The 20,644-nt window shown below is 43.6% G+C and overlaps 1 protein-coding gene across 5 annotated transcripts in view; it reads left to right on the top strand.

Annotated features, from left to right (window-relative positions):
* Positions 1 to 20,644, top strand: part of GPAM (glycerol-3-phosphate acyltransferase, mitochondrial) — a 63,029-nt gene that overhangs the window by 38,314 nt on the left and 4,071 nt on the right. For all 5 annotated transcript variants that reach the window (XM_023240921.2, XM_023240919.2, XM_045040671.1 and 2 more), the window contains 14 exons: positions 577 to 673; positions 1,335 to 1,471; positions 4,281 to 4,380; positions 4,710 to 4,922; positions 8,148 to 8,261; positions 9,749 to 9,834; positions 11,018 to 11,133; positions 13,227 to 13,297; positions 14,109 to 14,373; positions 14,850 to 14,992; positions 16,171 to 16,248; positions 16,885 to 17,025; positions 18,632 to 18,821; positions 19,982 to 20,040. In XM_023240921.2, coding sequence (XP_023096689.1) covers positions 577 to 673; positions 1,335 to 1,471; positions 4,281 to 4,380; positions 4,710 to 4,922; positions 8,148 to 8,261; positions 9,749 to 9,834; positions 11,018 to 11,133; positions 13,227 to 13,297; positions 14,109 to 14,373; positions 14,850 to 14,992; positions 16,171 to 16,248; positions 16,885 to 17,025; positions 18,632 to 18,821; positions 19,982 to 20,040 — 1,810 coding nt within the window. The remainder of the gene's footprint in view (positions 1 to 576; positions 674 to 1,334; positions 1,472 to 4,280; positions 4,381 to 4,709; positions 4,923 to 8,147; positions 8,262 to 9,748; positions 9,835 to 11,017; positions 11,134 to 13,226; positions 13,298 to 14,108; positions 14,374 to 14,849; positions 14,993 to 16,170; positions 16,249 to 16,884; positions 17,026 to 18,631; positions 18,822 to 19,981; positions 20,041 to 20,644) is intronic.

The raw sequence follows: 20,644 nt of genomic DNA, 5'->3' as shown, positions 1-20,644 counted from the left end.
CAATGAGAGCTGTTTTGAGCAAACAGGGACTGAACCATTGGGCTTTCCTAGCACAGTGGTTTTGGTCCAAAAGAAATTGGACATAATCTGATGGGAAAACTAACTCCTTTTTATTTTTATATTTGTATTCAAATTATGTGGGAAGTAGCACTGTGGTAGATTTTAAGGTTCCTTAATCTTTGTTAACTAATAACAGCCACTGAATTACTGCTGACCTCTCTCTAGACTTGTGAGCCAGGGTTCACACACCCATATCTTAAAGGGAGTGGTTTTATATGGCATTCTGCTCACCTAAATGTTCATTTGATCATTTGTTTCTGATGTGTAAAGTCTGCTGTTTGAGTGAAATGAAGATTTTAGTCTGTAATAAATAGAAATGGAAGATTTTAGTCTGTAATAAGTAATCTGTATCTATGAGTCTATATGTAAAAGTTCAGATGCAGATACAGACACTAAGTCACTTGAAAGCACTTTTAGGTTGTATGTTCAGAAACTTGAATAGATAAAAGTCAACGTCTATATAAATGTATGTATATGCATTTAAATTCCTTTTCTTCTCTCCCCCCTCCCCCTTAGACTGACGGGATGGGTGTTGCTCAAACTGTTCAACAGCTTCTTTTGGAATATTCAAATTCACAAAGGCCAACTTGAGATGGTTAAAGCTGCAACTGAGGCAAGAGTTTCTGTGATCTGTCATTCCATTTTCCCCATGTTTGTGGATGATGTTAGAGCTCTTCTGTATGGAAATGTTCTTTTGTGTGCTGTGTGCATTCCTGCCCATTCAGCAGATGCCCCCCCTGAGAGATGTACCCCAGTAGCATTTGGTGAGGGGCTGAGAGGTGGGTGAAGGGGGACCTGCCAGCTGTGCAGGATTCCTTGGGTGGGTTGCTTTGCAACAACTCTAAGAGCAGGTGGAATAATCCCTATTTATAAATGAGGAAATATAAAGCACAGACACATTAAGATTTCCCAGTCATGGCTGGTAAATGATCGCCTGTGATTTCAAGCCAAACCAGGCTTGCCTCTCAACCCTTTGCCTTTTTTCTTTTTTTTTTTTCTTTAAACATAATCAGGGCTGCCTCTCAGAAGACAGAGAGAGTCCACTTGAACTCTCCATTGTGCTTCTCCTTCCCCAGCTCCTTTTTATTGTGGCTCTGGTGGTTTTCAGCCGCGGAAGTATTACAATGCGAGACGTTCATGTTACCGGAAAATGTTTTTCAAGAACGAGTCGTTGATCAGCCTGTGTTTGAGTGATTCTGACCAAATATGAAGTTGCAGAGTGTGATCCAAGTTCGCGTTTGAGTTTGAACTTTGGCATTTTTTTCTTTTACTAGATGAATTTGCCACTTCTGTTTCTACCAGTTCACAGATCACACATTGATTATCTGCTGCTCACGTTCATCCTCTTCTGCCATAACATCAAGGCGCCATACATCGCTTCCGGCAACAATCTCAACATTCCCATCTTCAGGTAAGATCAGCTTGTTTTGAAATGTAAGGTATGGAAAAGATTGTATCTTAAATTTTTCTTTTTTTTCCTTTTATGGTTTGAACCACGTTACTGTAAAGATGACATGAGCTGCTTTACTTTCATTATAAAAATTTATTGTGGAAAAGTTGAAAAGTACAAAAAAGCTATAAGACTATCACCGTTCTTCCTGTGTTCTGTATGGAATGCTTGGTGAACTGTGAATACCTCAACTTCATGGGCAATATTTAGCAAATGGCTGAAAGGCAATTAGACCACATAGCAAATTACTGTATCAGGGTTGGCAGTAGGGAAGATGGGGGTGGGGGTGGACGGTGGTGTTGGTACAAAGTAGGTGAGAAGAACCACACCTATTAACTTTGACCTCGTAATTTAGTAACACTAGAAACATGTAATGATTTCAGCATGACGCCAAAGGTGTATTTTAGAAGTTTTCAGAGGATGCGGTGGGTTCCGTTCAGAGGAAATAGCATGTGAAGATGCAGAAAGTTTCAAGTGTGTGGTACGGTTAGGAAGCGGCAGACAGTTCAATAGGGTTAGGGTTAGAGTGCAAGATACGGTGGGAAGGGTCAGAGGCCAGAGGTGGCCATTGCGTAGGGAGTGAGAGCTGGGTCAGAACAATTTTTAAGCCGAGAGTTTAGAGTGTATCCTGTAGTTGAGAAGTGGTCAGATTTGCATTTTGAAAAGTCACTCTCGATTAGAGGGAGTTAGAACCATTCTGACTGTATTGTAAGAGTTCAGGCAAAAGATAACGAAGGCTTAGATTAAAATTTGTAGTGGTGCTCTTGGTGAGGAGGGCATAGATTTGAAAAGTATTTAGTAAGGTGAATTTATAAGACCAAATGCTAGTCCAGAGTGGGAGAGGGGTTGATGAGGTAGGCACACTCCTTGATCTTTACCGCCAGGGTACTAGGTACATGGTGGAGCTGAGCACCAATGGGGAATGAACAAGGAGTAGGTTTAGTTGGTTTGGGATATTGAAGGCTCAAATTTCAAAGCATAGAGCATCCCTGAGGTCAGCTCTGAGCAAGCAGTAGGGAGTATGAGGAGGATGGACTTACAGTAACAGGAAGGGGAGTGGGCTTGTGGGTTGTGCACACAGGGTCTCACAAAGTGGCAGTCATCTCCCTTTCCTCAGCCTCACAGTCCAAGGAGCTCCTTCCTAATTGCTGGGCTCAGAGTTCTGTGGCTAACCAGACTCATGTGAATGGTTGAGTGGAGCCATTCATTCAGTCAGCTGATTCTTACCCAGCTATACTTTAGACAAGAGTGAAGAAGTGCTGCTGTGTCCTTTCCTTCAAATTGCTCGTAATCTACTGGGGAATGTAGACAAATAGCTCTAATACAATGTGATATACCCGTACGGGGCAGACCTGCTTCTCTAGGGACTAGAACATCTGTTTACTCTTCTGTGCACCTCTTCCCAGTATTGAGGAACCTGGGAAGTTGCATTAGAAAGTCACCAGAAAGTTGGGGTGTCTGGGCAGCTCAGTCAGTTAAGCGTCCAACTCTTGATCTCAGCTCAGGTCTTGATCTTAGGGTTGTGAGTTCAAGCCCCATGTTGGGCTTCGCACTGGGTATGAAGCCCACTGGAGGGGAAGAGTGTCATCAGAAAGTTGTTGGCAGGCATAGATTTAGAGCCAAGAGGAGTGTTCCCTTCGGGCTCTAGGGAGGCCCTGCCCTGTACAGTTTGCCTTTCCTACAATGAGAATAACTCCTGTAATCATTCCCTCCAGGTTCTCAGCTTGGAAGTGCTCCTGGAAGGATCCCATGGAAATGCATGTTAAAAATTGATAATTTCGCATAATCCAACTTTTCTTTTCATGAACTCTATGCCAGTCGTTGCTTAGCTCGTCTTTCCTTCATACGTGACAGCCAGTCAGTGACCTTACCTGTTGATTCGCAGCTTTCTTTTGTTACGTGCCAACCTATACATTCACAAGTCACTTTCTGGGGCGGGTTGTTCCGTGGGTGGCTCATCTCACATTCGCTATGAACTTCTCTGCAGTCTTGTTCTTAGAGAGTGATATTTAGCTCTGGGGACATCTTACCGTTGCCTCCTTATCCTGACTACAGAAGATACTGGAAATATGTGTTGATATTGCTATTTTAATATCACTCTATTAGAGAAGAATTAGGAAGATTCTCTGCGTTTGGAAAGGTTGACTTGCATATTATAAAATTTCATCGTAATATAAAAATCCATCAATATTGTAGAAAGAAACAAGGGATTGAGAAAAGAATCGCTTTATCCCTGTGTAAGTGTACATGAAGCACATTCTTGTTTCACGTTTTGGAAAATTGGTTATGCTTGGTTTGTGTTTGATAAAATTACCATGGGCTCACAGAGATACTCTCTAAGCAGTACTTTCTTGAAAAAATGTCCCCATAGGAGCTTTTGTAACCTCATATTCATTTTGTAGTTCATGTGCCAGAAGCACATTTCAGGATGTCTAATGGTTGGTGCCCTGAGACCCTTGACAGGGTTTTAAAATTTAGCAGTATTTCATAATCCTCTTAAAATCTGTAACACCACCTTTGCAGGGATATCGTACAGACTTCTTTTGGTTGTGAACAGACATTAATAGGGCTTCAGTACACAAAGTGATGTTCTGAAGGCTGATGAATGATGTAAGCGACTGAAACATCACTAATATGGAAAGTGGAAAAATGTCAGCAGCTCAAACGACACGTGGTTTATATTCATATGGTGTATGTTGTGAAGTAAGTTGGAATTTAAGTATTCGTATATTTTTCTATATAAATAACTAACGCATTCTTCAATATCTAGTACCTTGATCCATAAGCTTGGGGGCTTTTTCATCCGACGAAGGCTAGATGAAACGCCAGATGGGCGGAAGGATATTCTCTATAGAGCTTTGCTCCACGGGGTATGTATGCTGTCTCAGTGTCCTTAAAGCAGTCATAGTCGTTATTCCACAGTAGAAGAAAAAGAGACTTGATTGAGATTTAAAAAAAAAAAAAAAGAATGTTGTCTGTGTAATTATTTGAGTGGTATTGTTTGGGTATGGGTTTGATGATTATTTTTGTAATCACCAAAATAGAGCTTGGAAGAGCTGACTTGCTATTATTTACGTGAGTAAAACACTTTGTCAGTAGTGAAGTTCTAGGTTTTCATTTGTTGGAAGATTTAACTTGGCTGAGCTTGTTCTAAGTGGAGCGGGCTTGATTTCATGTTTACATTCTCCTTCTGTTCCAGCATATAGTTGAACTACTTCGACAGCAGCAATTCTTAGAGATTTTTCTGGAAGGCACACGCTCTAGGAGTGGGAAAACCTCCTGTGCTCGGGCAGGACTTTTGTCAGTTGTGGTTGATACGCTGTCTACCAATACCATCCCAGACATTTTGATCATACCTGTTGGAATCTCCTACGATCGCATTATTGAAGGTCACTACAATGGCGAACAACTGGTAAGAGGATTGCCCACCCAAAAGTCTTCTTCACTTTCAAGTCTTTTGCTTTTAGAGAAGTGCTTTTGGAATTAGGAGGGTTTCTGGTACTGTTTAAAACAGGATACATGCAGAATGGGCATGGTGAGTAGTTTTCATCTTTTGTGCCCGCCTGATGGATAGTGCTAATGTGGTGCTTCCCTGCTCTCGGAGGGAGTGGTGTGGCTAGATTCTTCAGTGCTGCCCTCAATCGTGGGATCGGGATCGGGAAATGGGAGAACACTTGGCCCCATGTTGCCATCTCTGCCTGGAGGGTTATATATATGTCGTTTTCCCCGGGTTTGTAGTTTGTGTATAAATTGTAAGTTCAGCCTGATGAAATGCTGAGATCATGTTGATAAAGCAATTTAGAATAAATTAACTTGGTAGGTGGCAGTAACTTCTTAGTAAACTTTTTATTGAAGTGAGTATAGTAAGTTGCAGAAGAATGCACAGATCATAAGCCTGTAGTTTGAATTATCCTATCCCAAAGTGAACATGCCCGAGGAATCACGCACAGCAAGGGACAATATTATTAGCCCCTAGGAGCCCCCCTTGTGCCTCTTTCTTCACTGTCCCCTCAAGGGTAACTGTTTATCTTGACTTCTTACAGAATAGATTGGTTTTGCCTATTTTTGGACTCTTACCTAAATGAAATTGTGTAGTGTGTGGTCTTCTGGTTTTCCTTGCTCAAGTAGGTGTTGGTGGGATTCATCCATGCTGCATATAGTTAGAGTGTGTCCATTCTCACAGTCATGTAGTATTCCAGTGTATGCGTGTACTATGGTTTATTCAGTTGAAAACAGTTTGGTTTCTAGTTTTTTGACTATGGTCAATCTTGTATATTTCTCTTGATGAACACAGGTATGCATTTTGTTAGGTATGTACCTAGGAGTGGAAATGGTTGGGTCATAAAGTATACATATGTTCAGCTTTAGTAGATACTGAGTTTTTGAGAGTGCTCTTACCAACTTCCCATTCCTACCTGCATTGTGAGAGTTCCAGAGAGATTTTGTTTTGCTCTTGTTTAGTGTGGAAGCATGCCAGAAGCTGAAGGACACTAGATAATTAGAGGCTTTACGAATGAGGTGACGAGCTGAACTGTTACCCGAGTTTCTCTTAGGAGACCCCTCCTTGTGTATATTTGTCTGTCTTGAAGGTGTGCACCACTCACCCTGTCTCATGAGGCCATATCAGAGTCCTGTGTCCCTTATATGCCTGTCATTGTGCCTTATGTCAATTAATGTTCAGGAAATGTTACTAAATGAATAATAGGGTTAAAGGCCACCGTGGGGCTGGATTTGGCGTTCAGTTGCCTAATGTTAGATATTTGGACGCTGGTGATCATCAGACTTCATATGAAGTGGCTTCTTTGACATCTTATTTTTCTCAGAACTGCAAACCGTTCTCCTTCCTGTTGCACCAGTTTTATCTTTCGTTGATTTGCAGTGGTATTTTTTTTTCTTTTTTAAGCTTTAAATTTTAGTTCCAGTACAGTTACACAGTGTTATGTTAGTTTCAGGTATACAAGATAGTGACTCAACAATTCTCTACATTACTCAGTGCTCATTGCAAGTGCAGTCTTCACTCCCTTCACCTGTTTCCTACACCCCCAGGTTACCAGGTTACCCCCTCTGGTATCCATCTGTTTGTTCTCTATAGTTTTGAGTCTGTTTCTTGGTTTCTCTCTCTTTTCCTTTGTTATTTGTTTTGTTTCTTGAATTCCACATATAAGTGAAATCATATGGTATTTGTGTTTCTCTGAGTGGGTTTATTTTGCTCAGCATTATACTCTCTAGTTCTCTGTCGCCGCAAATGGCAAGATTTCATACTTTTTGTGGCCAAGTAATATTCCATTGTGTGTGTATGCACCACATCTGTATCCATTCATCTGTCAATGGACACTTGGGCTCCTTCCATAATTTGGCTGTTGTAAATACTGCAATAAAATAGGGGTGCGTGTATCCCTTTAAATCTTTTTTTTTTTTTTTTTTTTTTTTTTTTTTTTTTTTTTTTTTTTTGATTTTTGGGTAAATACCCAGTAGTGCGATTCCTGGATCATAGGGTAGTTCTGTTTTTGACTTTTTGAGGAACCTCCATACTGTTTGCCACAGTGGCTGCACCAGTTTGCATTCCCACCAGCAGTGCACAAGAGGGATTCTTTTTCTCTACATTGTCGCCAACACTTGTTATTTCTTGTGTTTTTGATTTTAGCCATTCTGACAGATGTGAGGTGATATCTCATTGTAGTTTTGATTTGCATTTCCCTGATGATGAGTGTTGTTCAGCATTTTTTCATGTATTGGCCATCTGTAAGTCTTCTTTGGAGACTTATCTATTCATGTGTTCTGCCCATTTTTTAATTGGATTATTTGTTTTTTCTGGTGTTGTATCACTTCTTTGTATATTTTAACACTAACCTTTATCACATATTTTGTTTGCAAATATCTTCTCCCATTCAGTAGGATGTCTTTTAGTTTTGTTAAGTGTTTCTTTTGTTATGCAAAAACTTTTTATTTTGATGTAGTCCCAATAGTTTATTTTTGCTTTTTTTGCCCTTGCCTCAGGAGACCGATCTAGAAAAATGTTGCTATGGCTGATGTCAGAGAAATTACTACTTGTGCTCTCTTCAGGGATTTTTATGGTTTCAGGTCTCACATTTAGGTCTTTAATCCATTTCAAGTTTATTTTTGTGTATGGTGAAAGAATGTGGTCCGTTTTTCATTCTTTGCTTGCTGCTGTCCAGTTTTCCCAACGCCGTTTGTCGAAGAGGCTGTCTTTTTCCTATTGCATATTCTTTCCTCCTTTGTCAAAGATTAATTGACCATATAATTGTGGGTTTATTTCTGGACTTTGTACTCTGTTCCATTGATCTATGTTTTTATTTTTGTGCCAGCACCATAGTTTGTAGTGGTGTTTTTGTGAATGGTGTGAACAGTGTACTAAATGAATTAGCGTTAAGTGTTCTGTTTTTCGTTGACCAAACTGCCTCCCCTCATGAAAAGATTACATCTTGTAGCATCTTGTGTGCTGACCATTTTCTGACAGGTCTCAGTCAACGAATACGTGCTTCCCCTCTTTATTCAGTGTTGTCCTTTTCAGTGCAAACCTCCAGTTTCCATAAAAATAACTGGTAGTTTTTGTATAGCAGAATACCTGTTAGTTTTATCTCTTATCCACACTATTCTTTTGAAAATTGGAATTTAGGGAAAACCTAAGAAGAACGAGAGCCTTTGGAGCGTAGCTAGAGGCGTTATCAGAATGTTACGAAAAAACTACGGATGTGTCAGAGTGGATTTTGCACAACCATTTTCCTTAAAGGTGAGTGTTGGAATGAGGCTCTCTTAAAGCCTTGGCGTAGCTCCGAGTCAGAAGATGTGGCCTCTGCCCCTGCCTCTGTTGCCTCCTCTATGTGTGACCTCAGTTTCTTCTCTTGTAAAGTGAGGACTGTGTCAAGAATGGCATTTCCTAAATTATCCCACCAAAGTATGCCTGTTGGCATGATACTAAATGTCTGTCTTTGGGAAATAGCGGGGTCCGTATTTATTATTTTTTTTAGTTCATGGGAATTTTGCATGTTGCTTCATAATATATGTTGCTATTTTATATTATGTTCTAAAATCGCCTTTATGGAAAAATTTCAAAACCTAGCCCCTAAAGTAGGGTACAGTTGACAGTCCAGGATGATGTTCTGTTCTACTGAGTGGAATCTCGCACCCGCACATTCAAAGGGATAGTGCTGTTCTTATGGAGGAGCCTGGGGCTGTGGGTCCCTGGGATCCTGGCAGTTTTAAATTCCTAAGATTTTCAAGTTGGTAAAGAAGGAGAAGGATGAGTATGGAAATTGGGAGCCCAGGGGTAAGGAGCAGAAGTCCTGCTTTGTCCTTTTTCATACCTTTACTTTAAAGACTCTAACTGCCGGGCTGGACGCTTCCTGGCCTTACACGCTTTCACCTTCTAGGAGCCTTGCCATTTCTTACCATTTTGTCTTTTTCAAAACCATTGCACATCTTCCCTGTATTGTTAGGATTTGCTTTTGGATGGAGGTTCTTTTGACTATTATGTAACCCTCAGGTTGTCAGATTTCCTTTAAAAAGCATGTGTTGATTATCACTAATAGTAATAATTGGGAGTGTCAAATAATTTCGTGTAGATGTGAGAAAAGTTATGAGTTTTCCTTTAACTTTTATTTATTTTTATTTTATTTTTTTAATATGAAATTTATTGTCAAATTGGTTTCCATACAACGCCCAGTGCTCATCCCAACAGGTACCCTCCTCAATGCCCATCACCCACCTCTCCCCCACCCCCCCATCAACCCTCAGTTTGTTCTCAGTTTTTAAGAGTCTCTTATGGTTTGGCTCTCTCCCTCTCTTTTTTTTTTTTCCTTTCCCCTCCCCCATGGTCTTCTGTTAAGTTTCTCAGGATCCACATAAGAGTGAAACCATATGGTATCTGTCTTTCTCTGTATGACTTATTTCACTTAGCATGACACTCTCCAGTTCCATCCACGTTGCTACAAAAGGCCATATTTCATTCTTTCTCATTCCTTTAACTTTTAAATAATTGAGCTTAAGCACCACTGTCCCATCCTTTCTATCATCAGTCTTTTGGTTTTGCGCTTGCCAGCATTCTGGGGTGAGTCCGCTTCTGAAGGTCCTTGAGTGTGGTACTTCTGCCCTGTAGCGTGGCTCATTTTATAAACTATTCCCTTTTTACTTTTTGAAGAGCAAATTGTATTTTGTGTATGTTTATGTAAGCAAGACAATGAGAGTTAATGATTGTGTTGTATTCCCCCATGGCTCCAGGAATATTTAGAAAGCCAGAGTCAGAAACCCGCATCTGCTCCACTCTCCCTGGAGCAGGCATTGCTACCAGCCATCCTTCCTCCAAGGTAAGATTTGTGGAAATGTTGTATACTAAGGAAACCAACAAGTATCTATTGTTCCCTCCACGGCATAGAAAAATAGGTTACTTTTCTGAAGAATGTGCATGTTCTCGTTTTCACTTCCTCACTTTGAGGAACTTTTCTTTTGGTTTGATAAAGGATAGTGAAGTGACGGGTTTTCATATTAGTCTGGAGGTTTCTGATTATTTGCCTTATAAAATCTTTTTGAGTGTATGAATCGGGTAAGAGTTCTTACTTGATTTATGCTTTTGAATGTGGGAACTGAATTCCTTTTGGTAGTAGCTTAGGTTATGTATATTGTTAGTGCAGAGTATGAAAGAGTTTTCCTATGTCAGTTTTCCAGAACTCAAATTGAATTGTAACTTAGAGAAATTAAATATTAAGCCCTTCCCTTAATGTGTTCAAGTGTTGAAATTTTAGAAATGTTTCAAAATGAGGTATCGGGGGCACCTAGGTGGCTTAGTCGGTTAAGCAGCAGACTCTTGATTTCGGCTTGGGTCACGATCTCATGGTCTGTGAGATTGAGCCCTGCGTTGGGATCTGCTCTGATAGCATGGAGCCTGCTTGAGATTCTCTCTCTCTCCCTACCTCCCCCACTTGTGTGCACACGCTCTCTCTCTCTCTCTCTCAAAATAAATAAACATTTTTAAAAGATTTTAAAAAAATCAAAAATAAAATGAGGTATCAGGGCACCTGGTTGGCCCAGTCAGTTAAGCGTCTGACTCTTGATTTTGGCTCAGGTCCTGATCTCACATGATCATGGGATGAAGCCCACATGAGGCTCTGTGCTCAGTACAGAGCCTTCTTGGAATTCTCCCTCCCCCTCCCCCACTTGCACTCTTTCTCTCTCTCAAAAAAAAAAAAAAAACTAACGATAATAAAATGAGATATCTTGCTTTATGCAGTTTTTTTGACCAGCCAGTGGGTTTTGGGGGTGATGTACCAATAGACTAGTCCTAACTCAATAAAAGTCTTTTGGTCAGGAGAGTGTGTTAAACCCAATAAAGTATATTATGGAGGAAGACAGTGCACAGAAATAATCTGTTGGTGGTTTAAATGTAGACTGTGTAGTGGTTGGTAGTGTCTGATACATTTACACCTTAGTTCTAGATAGTTTGCTTATAAAAGAGTGTGGTTGTAGAGTCTAATTAAAAAAAAATCTTTTCAGACCCAGTGATGCCGCTGATGAAGGTGCAGACACATCCGTTACCGAGCCCAGAAATGCAACAGGTGAATCCTTCCGAAGAAGATTAATTGCCCAGCTGGCCGAGCACATCCTCTTCAGTAAGTCCAACGCCAGACTCTTTAATCCTGCCCTGCAGACTCAGCACATGCAGGGCAGACCACACTGGTTTTGGAGACATCTGTACCTCTGGTGGCATCACCTGCTACAGGGGTGGTGATGGCAAGTTATTAGAAAGGGGATGCTGTGGGCATCTGAACGAATCGAGGAAAACCTCACGCACAGCGCCTGGTAATTAGGTGCTCATGTGGTAGGTCTTCTGCTTTCTAAAAAATAGTACCATCAGGATGATCTGTTGCCTCTTTTGCTCACGAACTTGTTTGTTTGAACTAACTAGCGGTATGGCATCTAATTTTAGAGTCGCGTGTCCCTTTGCCTGCTGACCCCATGCTTATTTTCACCCAGCAGATATCGAGGGGCCATTATGTATGTGTAAAGCTTTGTTTTCGCTGTGGGGAATACAAACTGAATAATTAGCAGTTCTATACGAGCTTGTGCTGCTCCTGGTGGCATAGTTGTGCACACATAATTCAAGTGGGAGTGAGCCGGGGTAGAGAGAGTGGGGGTACAGAATCAGCCTCCTCTAAGCCCCAAGTGGCAACGTGTGTCATGTTGTAGAATCTGCTTGGCCGTCCTGTGGCAGGCAGTGCTGTGGTCCCTTAGTGCACAGCCCAGGTGGGCTGTCCCTGCCCTTCCCCGAGCCTCACCGCGAGTCAGGCCAGACTCTCAGCCCCTCCTGGTGGCGCCACCGTGGGGGCTTCCTCGCCCAGCCTCGCTCCTGCCCTCCTGCTTCACACGAGGGCGGAGTCTCCTTTCTTAAGCTCCCGTCTGTGTCTCTCTCCTGCTTAAGTTCCGTGTGCTCAAAATAATACGTGCGTAATGTTGGGAAGTTGGGAGATAAAGATAAAACCCATTGCCCAGATAACCAGGGATGTTGCCATCTGGTCTTTAAAAGTATTTTTTACAGGTTTATATAGTGCTGTTTTCCAGTTGTAACACAAATATTTATGTTTTTAAAAAACTCTTGACAAATATTCTTTTTAATGGCAATAAATATGGTACTTGGTACGTTGTTTTTCAAACACTGGAGATAACACTGTGAGTGGAGTATTCATGAATTCATTATCTCAGAATGTTCACAAGCGGTGTGTTTATTTCGGAATATTCCATAGATACTTATTTGATTTATATGATTATAATTTTCCACGAACTCAGAGTACTGGGTTAGGGGCCATAGTAACTCTCAGATACACTTCTGTCCTCTCCCTCCCTCTGACCTGGAAGGTTGATCATGCACCCTCAGTCCAGTGCACGCGGCACATTTCATCTTAGCAGTGCGGAAGCTGTGGCATGGGGGTGGAAGCGATTTCCCCCAAGTTATGAAATTAGTGTAGGAAATAGGATTTGAGCCCAAATTTTCTGAGTTCAAGCCTACTACCCTCTTCTCCCACTACACCTTTCTTTTCCTGTGATGGTGAATCTGCCTGCACCAGGAGAGCAGGAGGCACAGTTCTCATGGACTGCAGCTGGGAACAAGTCCAGAAACACGCAAGTGCGATGCCCCATAGAACCACCACAACAGGCGTATAATTTGGGTCTTGGTATTTCCCTAAAGGTGTCTCTCAGTCATTCAATAACAAAGTTCCACTGGCCTGTTTGGAAGGTGGAGCCATCTTAGGCTAGTTTCTGTTATAATAGTGATCTCTAGTGAGGTTCTGTGGGCCCAGAACATGGTATAATGTTGTAATTTCCCTTCAGTAAATCATAGTTCCGGGAAATGTGGTAGATGTGGAGGTATTTAGAGTTTTAAATACTCCTGTTCGAGGTTTAGGTACTTTGAGGGGCACCAGGGTGGCTTAGTTGGTTAAGTGCCTGACTCTTGATTACAGCTCGGGTCATGATCTCGTGGTTTGTGGGATCAAGCCCCATGTCAGGCTCCATGCTGACAGTGCAGAGCCTGCTTGGGATTCCTTCTCTCCCTCTCTTCTCTCTGCCCCTCCCCTGCTCTCTCATACTCTTTCTCTCTCTCTCTCTCTCTCTCTCTTTGAAAATAAATAAAAGATTTAGGTAATTTTAGAAACTTCCAGCTATATTAAAAGAGAAGGGAACCTAAAGCTTTGTGTTTGCCTTCCAGCTGCTAGCAAGTCCTGTGCCATTATGTCAACACACATCGTGGCCTGCCTGCTCCTCTACAGACACAGGCAGGTATGTCTGCAGTGTTACTGGAGTTGAGAAAGCACGAGAAGGCTTGGGCAGCTGTCCAGATGCTCGCTAATAGGTCTGGCCCAGTTCCGGCTTGTGCTCGTGAGATACGCAGTAAATTAAGCTAAACAGCCTGCCCACAGGAGCTTACAACTCTGATGGAGAAAGTCCATGTGAAAAGAAACCTCAGAGACTGCATGATATATGTGGCAGTAAGACATGCCTTGAATAATACAGTTCACATAAATAAGGCATATCGCGTTGATGTGCAGTAAGTGTTCTGACAGCTGACGGTTTCCAAGCTATTTGATTTGTATTTAGGACCATCTTCCCTTAATGCGTGTGTATAAGCCCTGTGACGGGAGAGTGTGTCTGTCCCATTCACAGTCATTTCTCAACACCAAACATAGTGCCTGTGTGTGTGTGTGTGTGTGTGTGTGTGTGTGTGTGTGTATACATATGCACCAAATAAGTAGTTGTCAGATAAATATTTAAAATGAGGGAAATTACTGCTAAGAAATAAGCACTTCTTACTTTTAGATGGCTGCTGCTTCCCTTTATCACCTTATATGCTCCTATCACGTGTGGTGGCCAGAGTGTTCTCTGGATGTGAATATCTTGGCTTTCTGGAGGACCGGCCTTTTCACCAGTTTTCTGACCACCTGTGCACTGATATTCTGGCCCTTTTCCTGTATGTGCCAACAGCAGGCTGCAGGAAAGCCAAGGCAAGGAGAAAACTCCTCGGAATGGCTTCATGGCCTTTTGGGACGTAGGTTTTCCACTGTCGTGAGACCATTTCTGTCTGTTTCTCTAGGGAATTGATCTCTCCACATTGGTGGAGGACTTCTTTGTGATGAAGGAGGAAGTCCTGGCTCGAGATTTTGACCTGGGGTTCTCAGGAAACTCCGAAGACGTAGTTATGCACGCCATCCAGCTGCTGGGAAATTGTGTCACCATCACTCACACCAGCAGGAACGATGAGTTTTTTATTACTCCTAGCACAACTGTCCCGTCAGTCTTTGAACTCAACTTCTACAGCAACGGGGTACTCCACGTCTTCATCATGGAGGCCATCATAGGTATGGCCTGCCCCGGGGTACCCTCATGGGCAGGAAAAGGGCCTAAAGCACAGAGTGGTGTTGATTTGGATGGTAGCCCCTTGTTTAAGGGAATGTGTTGCTGTATTTTCAGTTTTCAAATAAAAATAGACTCTCTATCACTATAGCTTATTCATACATTTATCAGCAAGTAGTTACTGAATTATTGTTTGCATAGTATACTTATTACTGAGGAGGAGAGGGAACGTGTTTTGCTCTCAGGAGCTGGAAACGTGACTGAGACAGCACTACACGTAGCAGTAAAATGAGTGTAGGGCGCTCAGTTGCGATCAAGAGGGGGCAGAGGAGAAGGAGAGCAGGAGGGTCGGAAGTGCCTGAGGAACGTGTTTGATGGAGGTGGGATCCCATGGAATCATGAGCCCTGGATCCTGAAGGGATTTATGGAAATTCTTGGAGCTGTAAGGCTGTTGGCTTCATTGACGCATCTCTTTCCTTAGCCTGCAGCCTTTATGCGGTTCTGCACAAGAGGGGCTCTGGAGGGTCTGCGGGAACGTCCCCTAACTTGATCAGCCAGGAGCAGCTTGTGCGGAAGGCCGCCAGCCTGTGCTATCTGCTGTCTAATGAAGGCACCATAGCTCTCGTAAGTGAACAGTCCTTCGTGTTGCCTGTTCTTTTTCTCGAGCGTTTTTGTGAAAACACGAGCCACCTTTGTGTTTTTGTCTCAGAGGCTGTTTGGTCTGTTTTTAAAGCTGTACGCTCTACTCCTGGGTCTCAGTGACCATCCGGTCAACATGTTGTGTACTATCTTTGTTTGCTGTTGGGGTCACTGCTCCAGTGAACCTTTCATGCAGCTGGGAGGCGTGATGGGACAGATGGCTCAACATTCTCCATCAGTCAGATCCAAAGTTACTGAGCTCTTATTGTACATAAGGCACTGGGTCAGAGGTTTGTAAATTATTAACATGCCCAGAAGATAAGAGCTAGAAACAGTCTTAAAAATCATCTTTGCAAGCCCTTGTCATTTTACAAATGGGAAAACTAAGACCCAGCAGTACTGATGAGCATTTATGTTCTATTCAGGCACTTCTAGACATTCACAATGAGACATACATATTAGGCAATAGATTCTGTTTCCTCAAAATCATCAACAAAAAGAACTCGTATTCTATTTAAAGTCTGATACTCTTTCCCACTCATTTGAACATGTCCTGGAACATTTATGAGTACATGTATTGTGAGTACAGCCCTCCTCCATAGCAGCATTATTTGTGTGTGGTATATTGTCGTCCCGTTGGGGAATCTGTTTTGCATGAACTTTGGACAGCAGGATGGAATGGGGTAGGTAAAGCTCCCAGGATTGACCTTGTCCTTTTCCTGAGTCATTTTTGAGCTATTTGAGTATTGTCTTTCCTCATCTACCACTTTTATGTACAATATTTACTGTGAGGTAGCATTTGCAGAGAAATTGTCTCAGAAAGAAAAAGAAATAGGTGGTAGGGCCTGACAGGCAGTTCTGATGAGGACTTGCTCCCCTGTGGGAGACGCTGAGCTCGGGGCACCCTTTGCACGTGGTGGCACCCGTTGCACGTGGTGGCACCCTTTGCACGTGGTGGCACCCTGGGTGCTCTGACAGAACGAGGGCTCTTCATGGGCTTTGCCATTGACCAGGCATTTAGCGAGAGGGTGGGCAACGGGGATCTTAAGGCTTCCCAGTGGTGTGAGGGGGTTGATACGGAAGCATTTGGCAGTCACCTTGTACCGTGTTTCTGACTTTAGAAAAGTCGGCGACATTTATATTTAAATGCCTTTTCTTTTCAGCCCTGCCAGACGTTTTACCAAATTTGCCACGAGACAGTAGGAAGGTTTATCCAGTATGGCATTCTCACAGTGGCAGAGGTGAGAGGTGGCTTTGCTTTATTTGCCTTTGCTTAGGTTCTCACTCTTCCTTCTCTTTCCTCCCGATTATTTTAACTAATGTTACAGGCAGTTATTTCAGCCAGTAATCACATTTGGTATATAGTCAAGCCCACATGAAAAGAAAAGTAAGGCTAGGGAGAGTAAATGTCTTTGGGGATTGTTTTTAATACTTTGGTTTCTTTTGTGTCACTGGTCTTGTCCAGAACCCATTGTGACTTGATTCTGTGATACCCAGAAGTTTTCATTCCAAGATGAGATGTTTTACATATCAGTGCTTGTGGTTTGCACACACGCGTTTTTCTCTTTTGAGATTTTAAGTTTTGTAGATTTAGGACAGCAAGTACGGCCTGGGAAAGTAGATACCAATTTAGAGGAGGTGGGGGTATTATTATTTGCTCTGTCTGGTAGCTTCCCCCGCTGCCTCTTTCTTGTTTCCTTCCCTGCTGTCTCCCAAGTGATTCTGAGTTTGGAGAGGGAGGTGCTCTGTGGATGCTGTGGATGGCTAACAGGAGTAGGGGAGGGCAGTGAGAGAGGATACTTTGTCTGCTGTCCAGCCAGGCAGATGTCTGTGTGCCTGCGCGTATTTATTTCCTGTTGGTCGTCTCTTTGGCATAGCAAGATGACCAAGAAGATACTAGTCCTGGTCTCGCTGAGCAGCAGTGGGACAAGAAGCTTCCAGAGCCTTTGTCTTGGAGAAGCGATGAAGAAGATGAAGACAGTGATTTTGGTGAGGAGCAGCGAGATTGCTACCTGAAGGTACTTCGGTGAAGAATTCTGGTGGATGTTACACTGAAGAGTTGGGGTTTATGTTGCCCTTAGTTAGTGAGGTTCTTATAAACGGGACTCGGGTGGCTTATTCCTATCTCTAGCACCCATAAACCAGCCACAGTGCTTTCTGCCTGGTAAAGATACTCAAATGTTTGAGGTGAATGAATACCCCCCAGTGGTTCAGTTTGGGTGTAGGCAATGGAAAAGGACACAGAAGTGCAAATTCTGGAAAATGAACGTCGGGAAGGAGACCTGTCACAGCCCTGTCATCAGAATGCACAGGTGCAAATGTGTTTCCCTACACTTACGCTCACTCCTGAAGAGGGAGGACTTTCACTCAGTCATCAGTAAAGCCAGGCAGTGCCCAGAGTTGGGGAGGGATTTCTATTCGGCTGTCACTGGCTGGTGACTCTTTCTGAGTCATTCTCAGTCTTGCCAACCCTCCCAGAATTTCATACATTGAGGTCTTTGCCTTCAGTTAAAACAAATCCGGATCATCAGAGGAGAAAATTTAGATTTCTAAGAGATTGATTGTCTCTGGTTTGTAATTTTATAAGTTGATGACCCATGTTTTTCTGAGTATTTTAAGTGGATTACTCTTTTAAAAATTTTTTTTAATGTTTATTCTTGAAAGAGAGAGAGAGAGAGAGACTGAACGTGAGCAGAGGAGGGGCAGAGAGAGGGGGAGACACAGAATCCAAAGCAGGCTCCAGGCTCTGAGCTGTCAGCACAGAGCCCAATGCAGGGCTCGAACTCATGAACTGCAAGATCATGACGTGAGCCAGAGTCAGCTGCGTAACCAGCTGAGCCACCCAGGCAGCCTGGCACTAAGTAGTTTACTCTTTTTGCAGTGGTATGATACCTCCAATTTACACACACACACACACACACACACACACACACACACACACACACACTCACACACACACGTACACACAGACTCAGGAGGTGTAGCTTTTGGGGAGTCGAAATGACCTTTAGGAGTTTTTCCATTTTGAGTGTTCATGGTTTTAAGAGGGGGAGTGGTCTCACCTCGGCACTGCCAGGGGCTTATCCGAGCTGGCCTGTTAGGGGTGGGTGCAGTGAGAGCCCCGTCTGCCACACGCACCTTGTCACCACTACTGTCATCCCCACTGTGTTACCATGTGGGCCCGAGGCCACTTAGTGGTGGCAGCCAGTGCAGGCTGGGAAGGACCGAGCCTTGCCAGGTGGTCTTGCCAGGTGCCTTCTTTCACACTCGAGCGCTGTGGAGCTGGGCTTCGAACCCTGGAGGGCCCAGCTTTGGGACCGGCTATTTTCAGTGATGGCAAAATGTCATAATTCTGTCATTTAAGTCTGACCGGTTCTTCCAGGCAGCTGCTTAGTGAATGTAAATCTCAAGTACTGCAGGAAAGAGGACTGTCGTGAAGAACCCATTTCACATCCAGAGTCCTTTCCGGCAGAGGGTCTGTGCCCCCGGAGTGGCAGGCTGCTTCTGGGGGGGTGACTAGTGAGAGGCCGCCGTCTCAGTTGCCGCCTCTCGGGAGGCCCGTGTCCGCGCGCTTGCTTCTTCTCTCCCGCCGGGTGACAGCATGGCCCGCTCTCGCACTCCCAGGTGAGCCAGTCCAAGGAGCACCAGCAGTTCATCACCTTCCTGCAGAGGCTCCTGGGGCCCCTGCTGGAGGCCTATAGCTCCGCCGCCATCTTCATCCACAACTTCGCCGGCCCGGTTCCGGAACCAGAGTATCTGCAGAAGTTGCACAAATACCTGATCGCCAGGACGGAAAGAAGCGTCGCTGTGTATGGTACGTGTGTCGCCACCGTGGCTTCTTTTAAAAGCTGTGCCTCTTTCGATTATCGGAATCTGCTAATTGTAGACAGTTAGGAAAAATTGCACACTTAACCTGACCTCCGACTTCTTAGACTCCTGTTAGTGTCTGTTTTTGTACGTTATATAAACGGAATGATACAGTTACATAGTCTTACGTCCGGCTTTTTTCACCTAACATCGTAAGTGAGGTTCGTACGTGTTAGTGCATGTGGGCGGTTGTTCATTCTGTTGCCTTACAGTACTCCACCATATAAATACTTCTTGCATATAATTTCTATCCATCACCGATGGATAGTTGGGTTGTCTGCACTTCGGAGCTACTCTGACAGGCGCCACTGTGAATGTGTCCTACGTCCTGGGCAAACACACGCCCACTTGTACACTGGGTGCATCTAGCAGTCGTCTGGCAGCTTCAGTAAGCACTGCAGGTGATTCCTGGGTGGTCGTGCCCATTTGCACTCCAGCAGCCGCGTGTTTCCAGTGCTCCACACCCGGCTGGCATTCGCTGTATAAGAAGTGTGATCTGGTGGGAATAGTGTTTTATATAGTTAACGGCTTAGGACTGACACTGCTTGGAATCGATATTTTCTAGAGCCGGAAGGGATCTAGAGATAATTTCTCTCTAGGCATCTCTCTCTGTCTCTCCATATCCATATAGATGAATATCTAGAGATAGAGCCACCCACTTAATAGATGAGGAGACTATCGTAGATCACATAGCTAGTTAATGGGCAAACCCGGGTCCAGAATTCTCTTCTTCTAACCTCTAGATTTGTGCCCATTCTGGTTCCAGTGATGTGAGCATCGTCTGTGCGTCACTGTGCAGTTTAACAGAATTTCTACACCCTGTCTTGGTTGCCTCTCCCAAGAACCTTTCAAGATGGTTGTTGGTGTTTCTTCTTCTTTTCCTTTTCTCTCTCGTTTCCTCCCTCCCTCTCTCTTTCTGTCTTCTTGCTGTTTTTTCCTTAAAAGATGACAGAGATCCTTTAAGACCTCACGGGTTGCAGTAGCAGAAATGGCCCCAGTCTGCTGATGTGCGCGAGGCCTCCAGCACCTCCCACACTTTCTTACTGTGGATGTTGGCATTTTTGTGTTTGCTGAACTTTTTGACAAGGTCTTATCCTGTCTCTACAGCTGAGAGTGCCACTTACTGCCTTGTGAAGAATGCTGTGAAAATGTTCAAGGATATTGGGGTGAGTGCCCACCACTTACAGTACAAAGTTGTGTCTTCTGTTCTCTTTCCGCCCAGATCTAGTCTATCTGAGCCACCTATGTTTGGGGTGGGCCCTGAAAAAAGCAGTTTCTGCTGGACAAATCATGACAGCGTTTCTGGGGATTGAGAGAGGGCGGGTTATGCTGAAGGTGAGGCCCATCAGTACAGACTTATTTGGATGTTCCAGAACTTTGCTGATTTTCTTCTTCATCCCCAAACCGTTCACATACAACAGGTGTTGGGGTGTTTCAAGCTGCTAATACAGTTTTGGTAGGGATGTTAATGAAGCCATATGATTTTCAGTTGTTGTGTTTTTGCTGGTATTGCCAGAAGTATTGTCCAGTGTACTTTACCTTGCTGTGGGACATGAGTTCCATGGAGGTACTGATAGCCTTTGTAAGGGACTTATTTGTGACTTTATTCTAACACAAATTTTAAAGTATACTGATTGGACTCTGCCCAAGAACACCACACCCACGTCCATAACCTCCCCACCCCGTACTCGTAAACACCCACATGCACATTTGCTTAAAGCCAGGGTATGATTTTATGTGCCTTCCTGCCTCTCGGGGTCTAGGACACAG

Source organism: Felis catus, chromosome D2, assembly GCF_018350175.1.
Source record: "Felis catus isolate Fca126 chromosome D2, F.catus_Fca126_mat1.0, whole genome shotgun sequence".
Classification (NCBI taxonomy): domain Eukaryota; kingdom Metazoa; phylum Chordata; class Mammalia; order Carnivora; family Felidae; genus Felis; species Felis catus.
The sequence above is the reverse complement of the archived record's forward strand: the minus strand, read 5'-3'. Positions and strand labels throughout refer to the sequence as shown.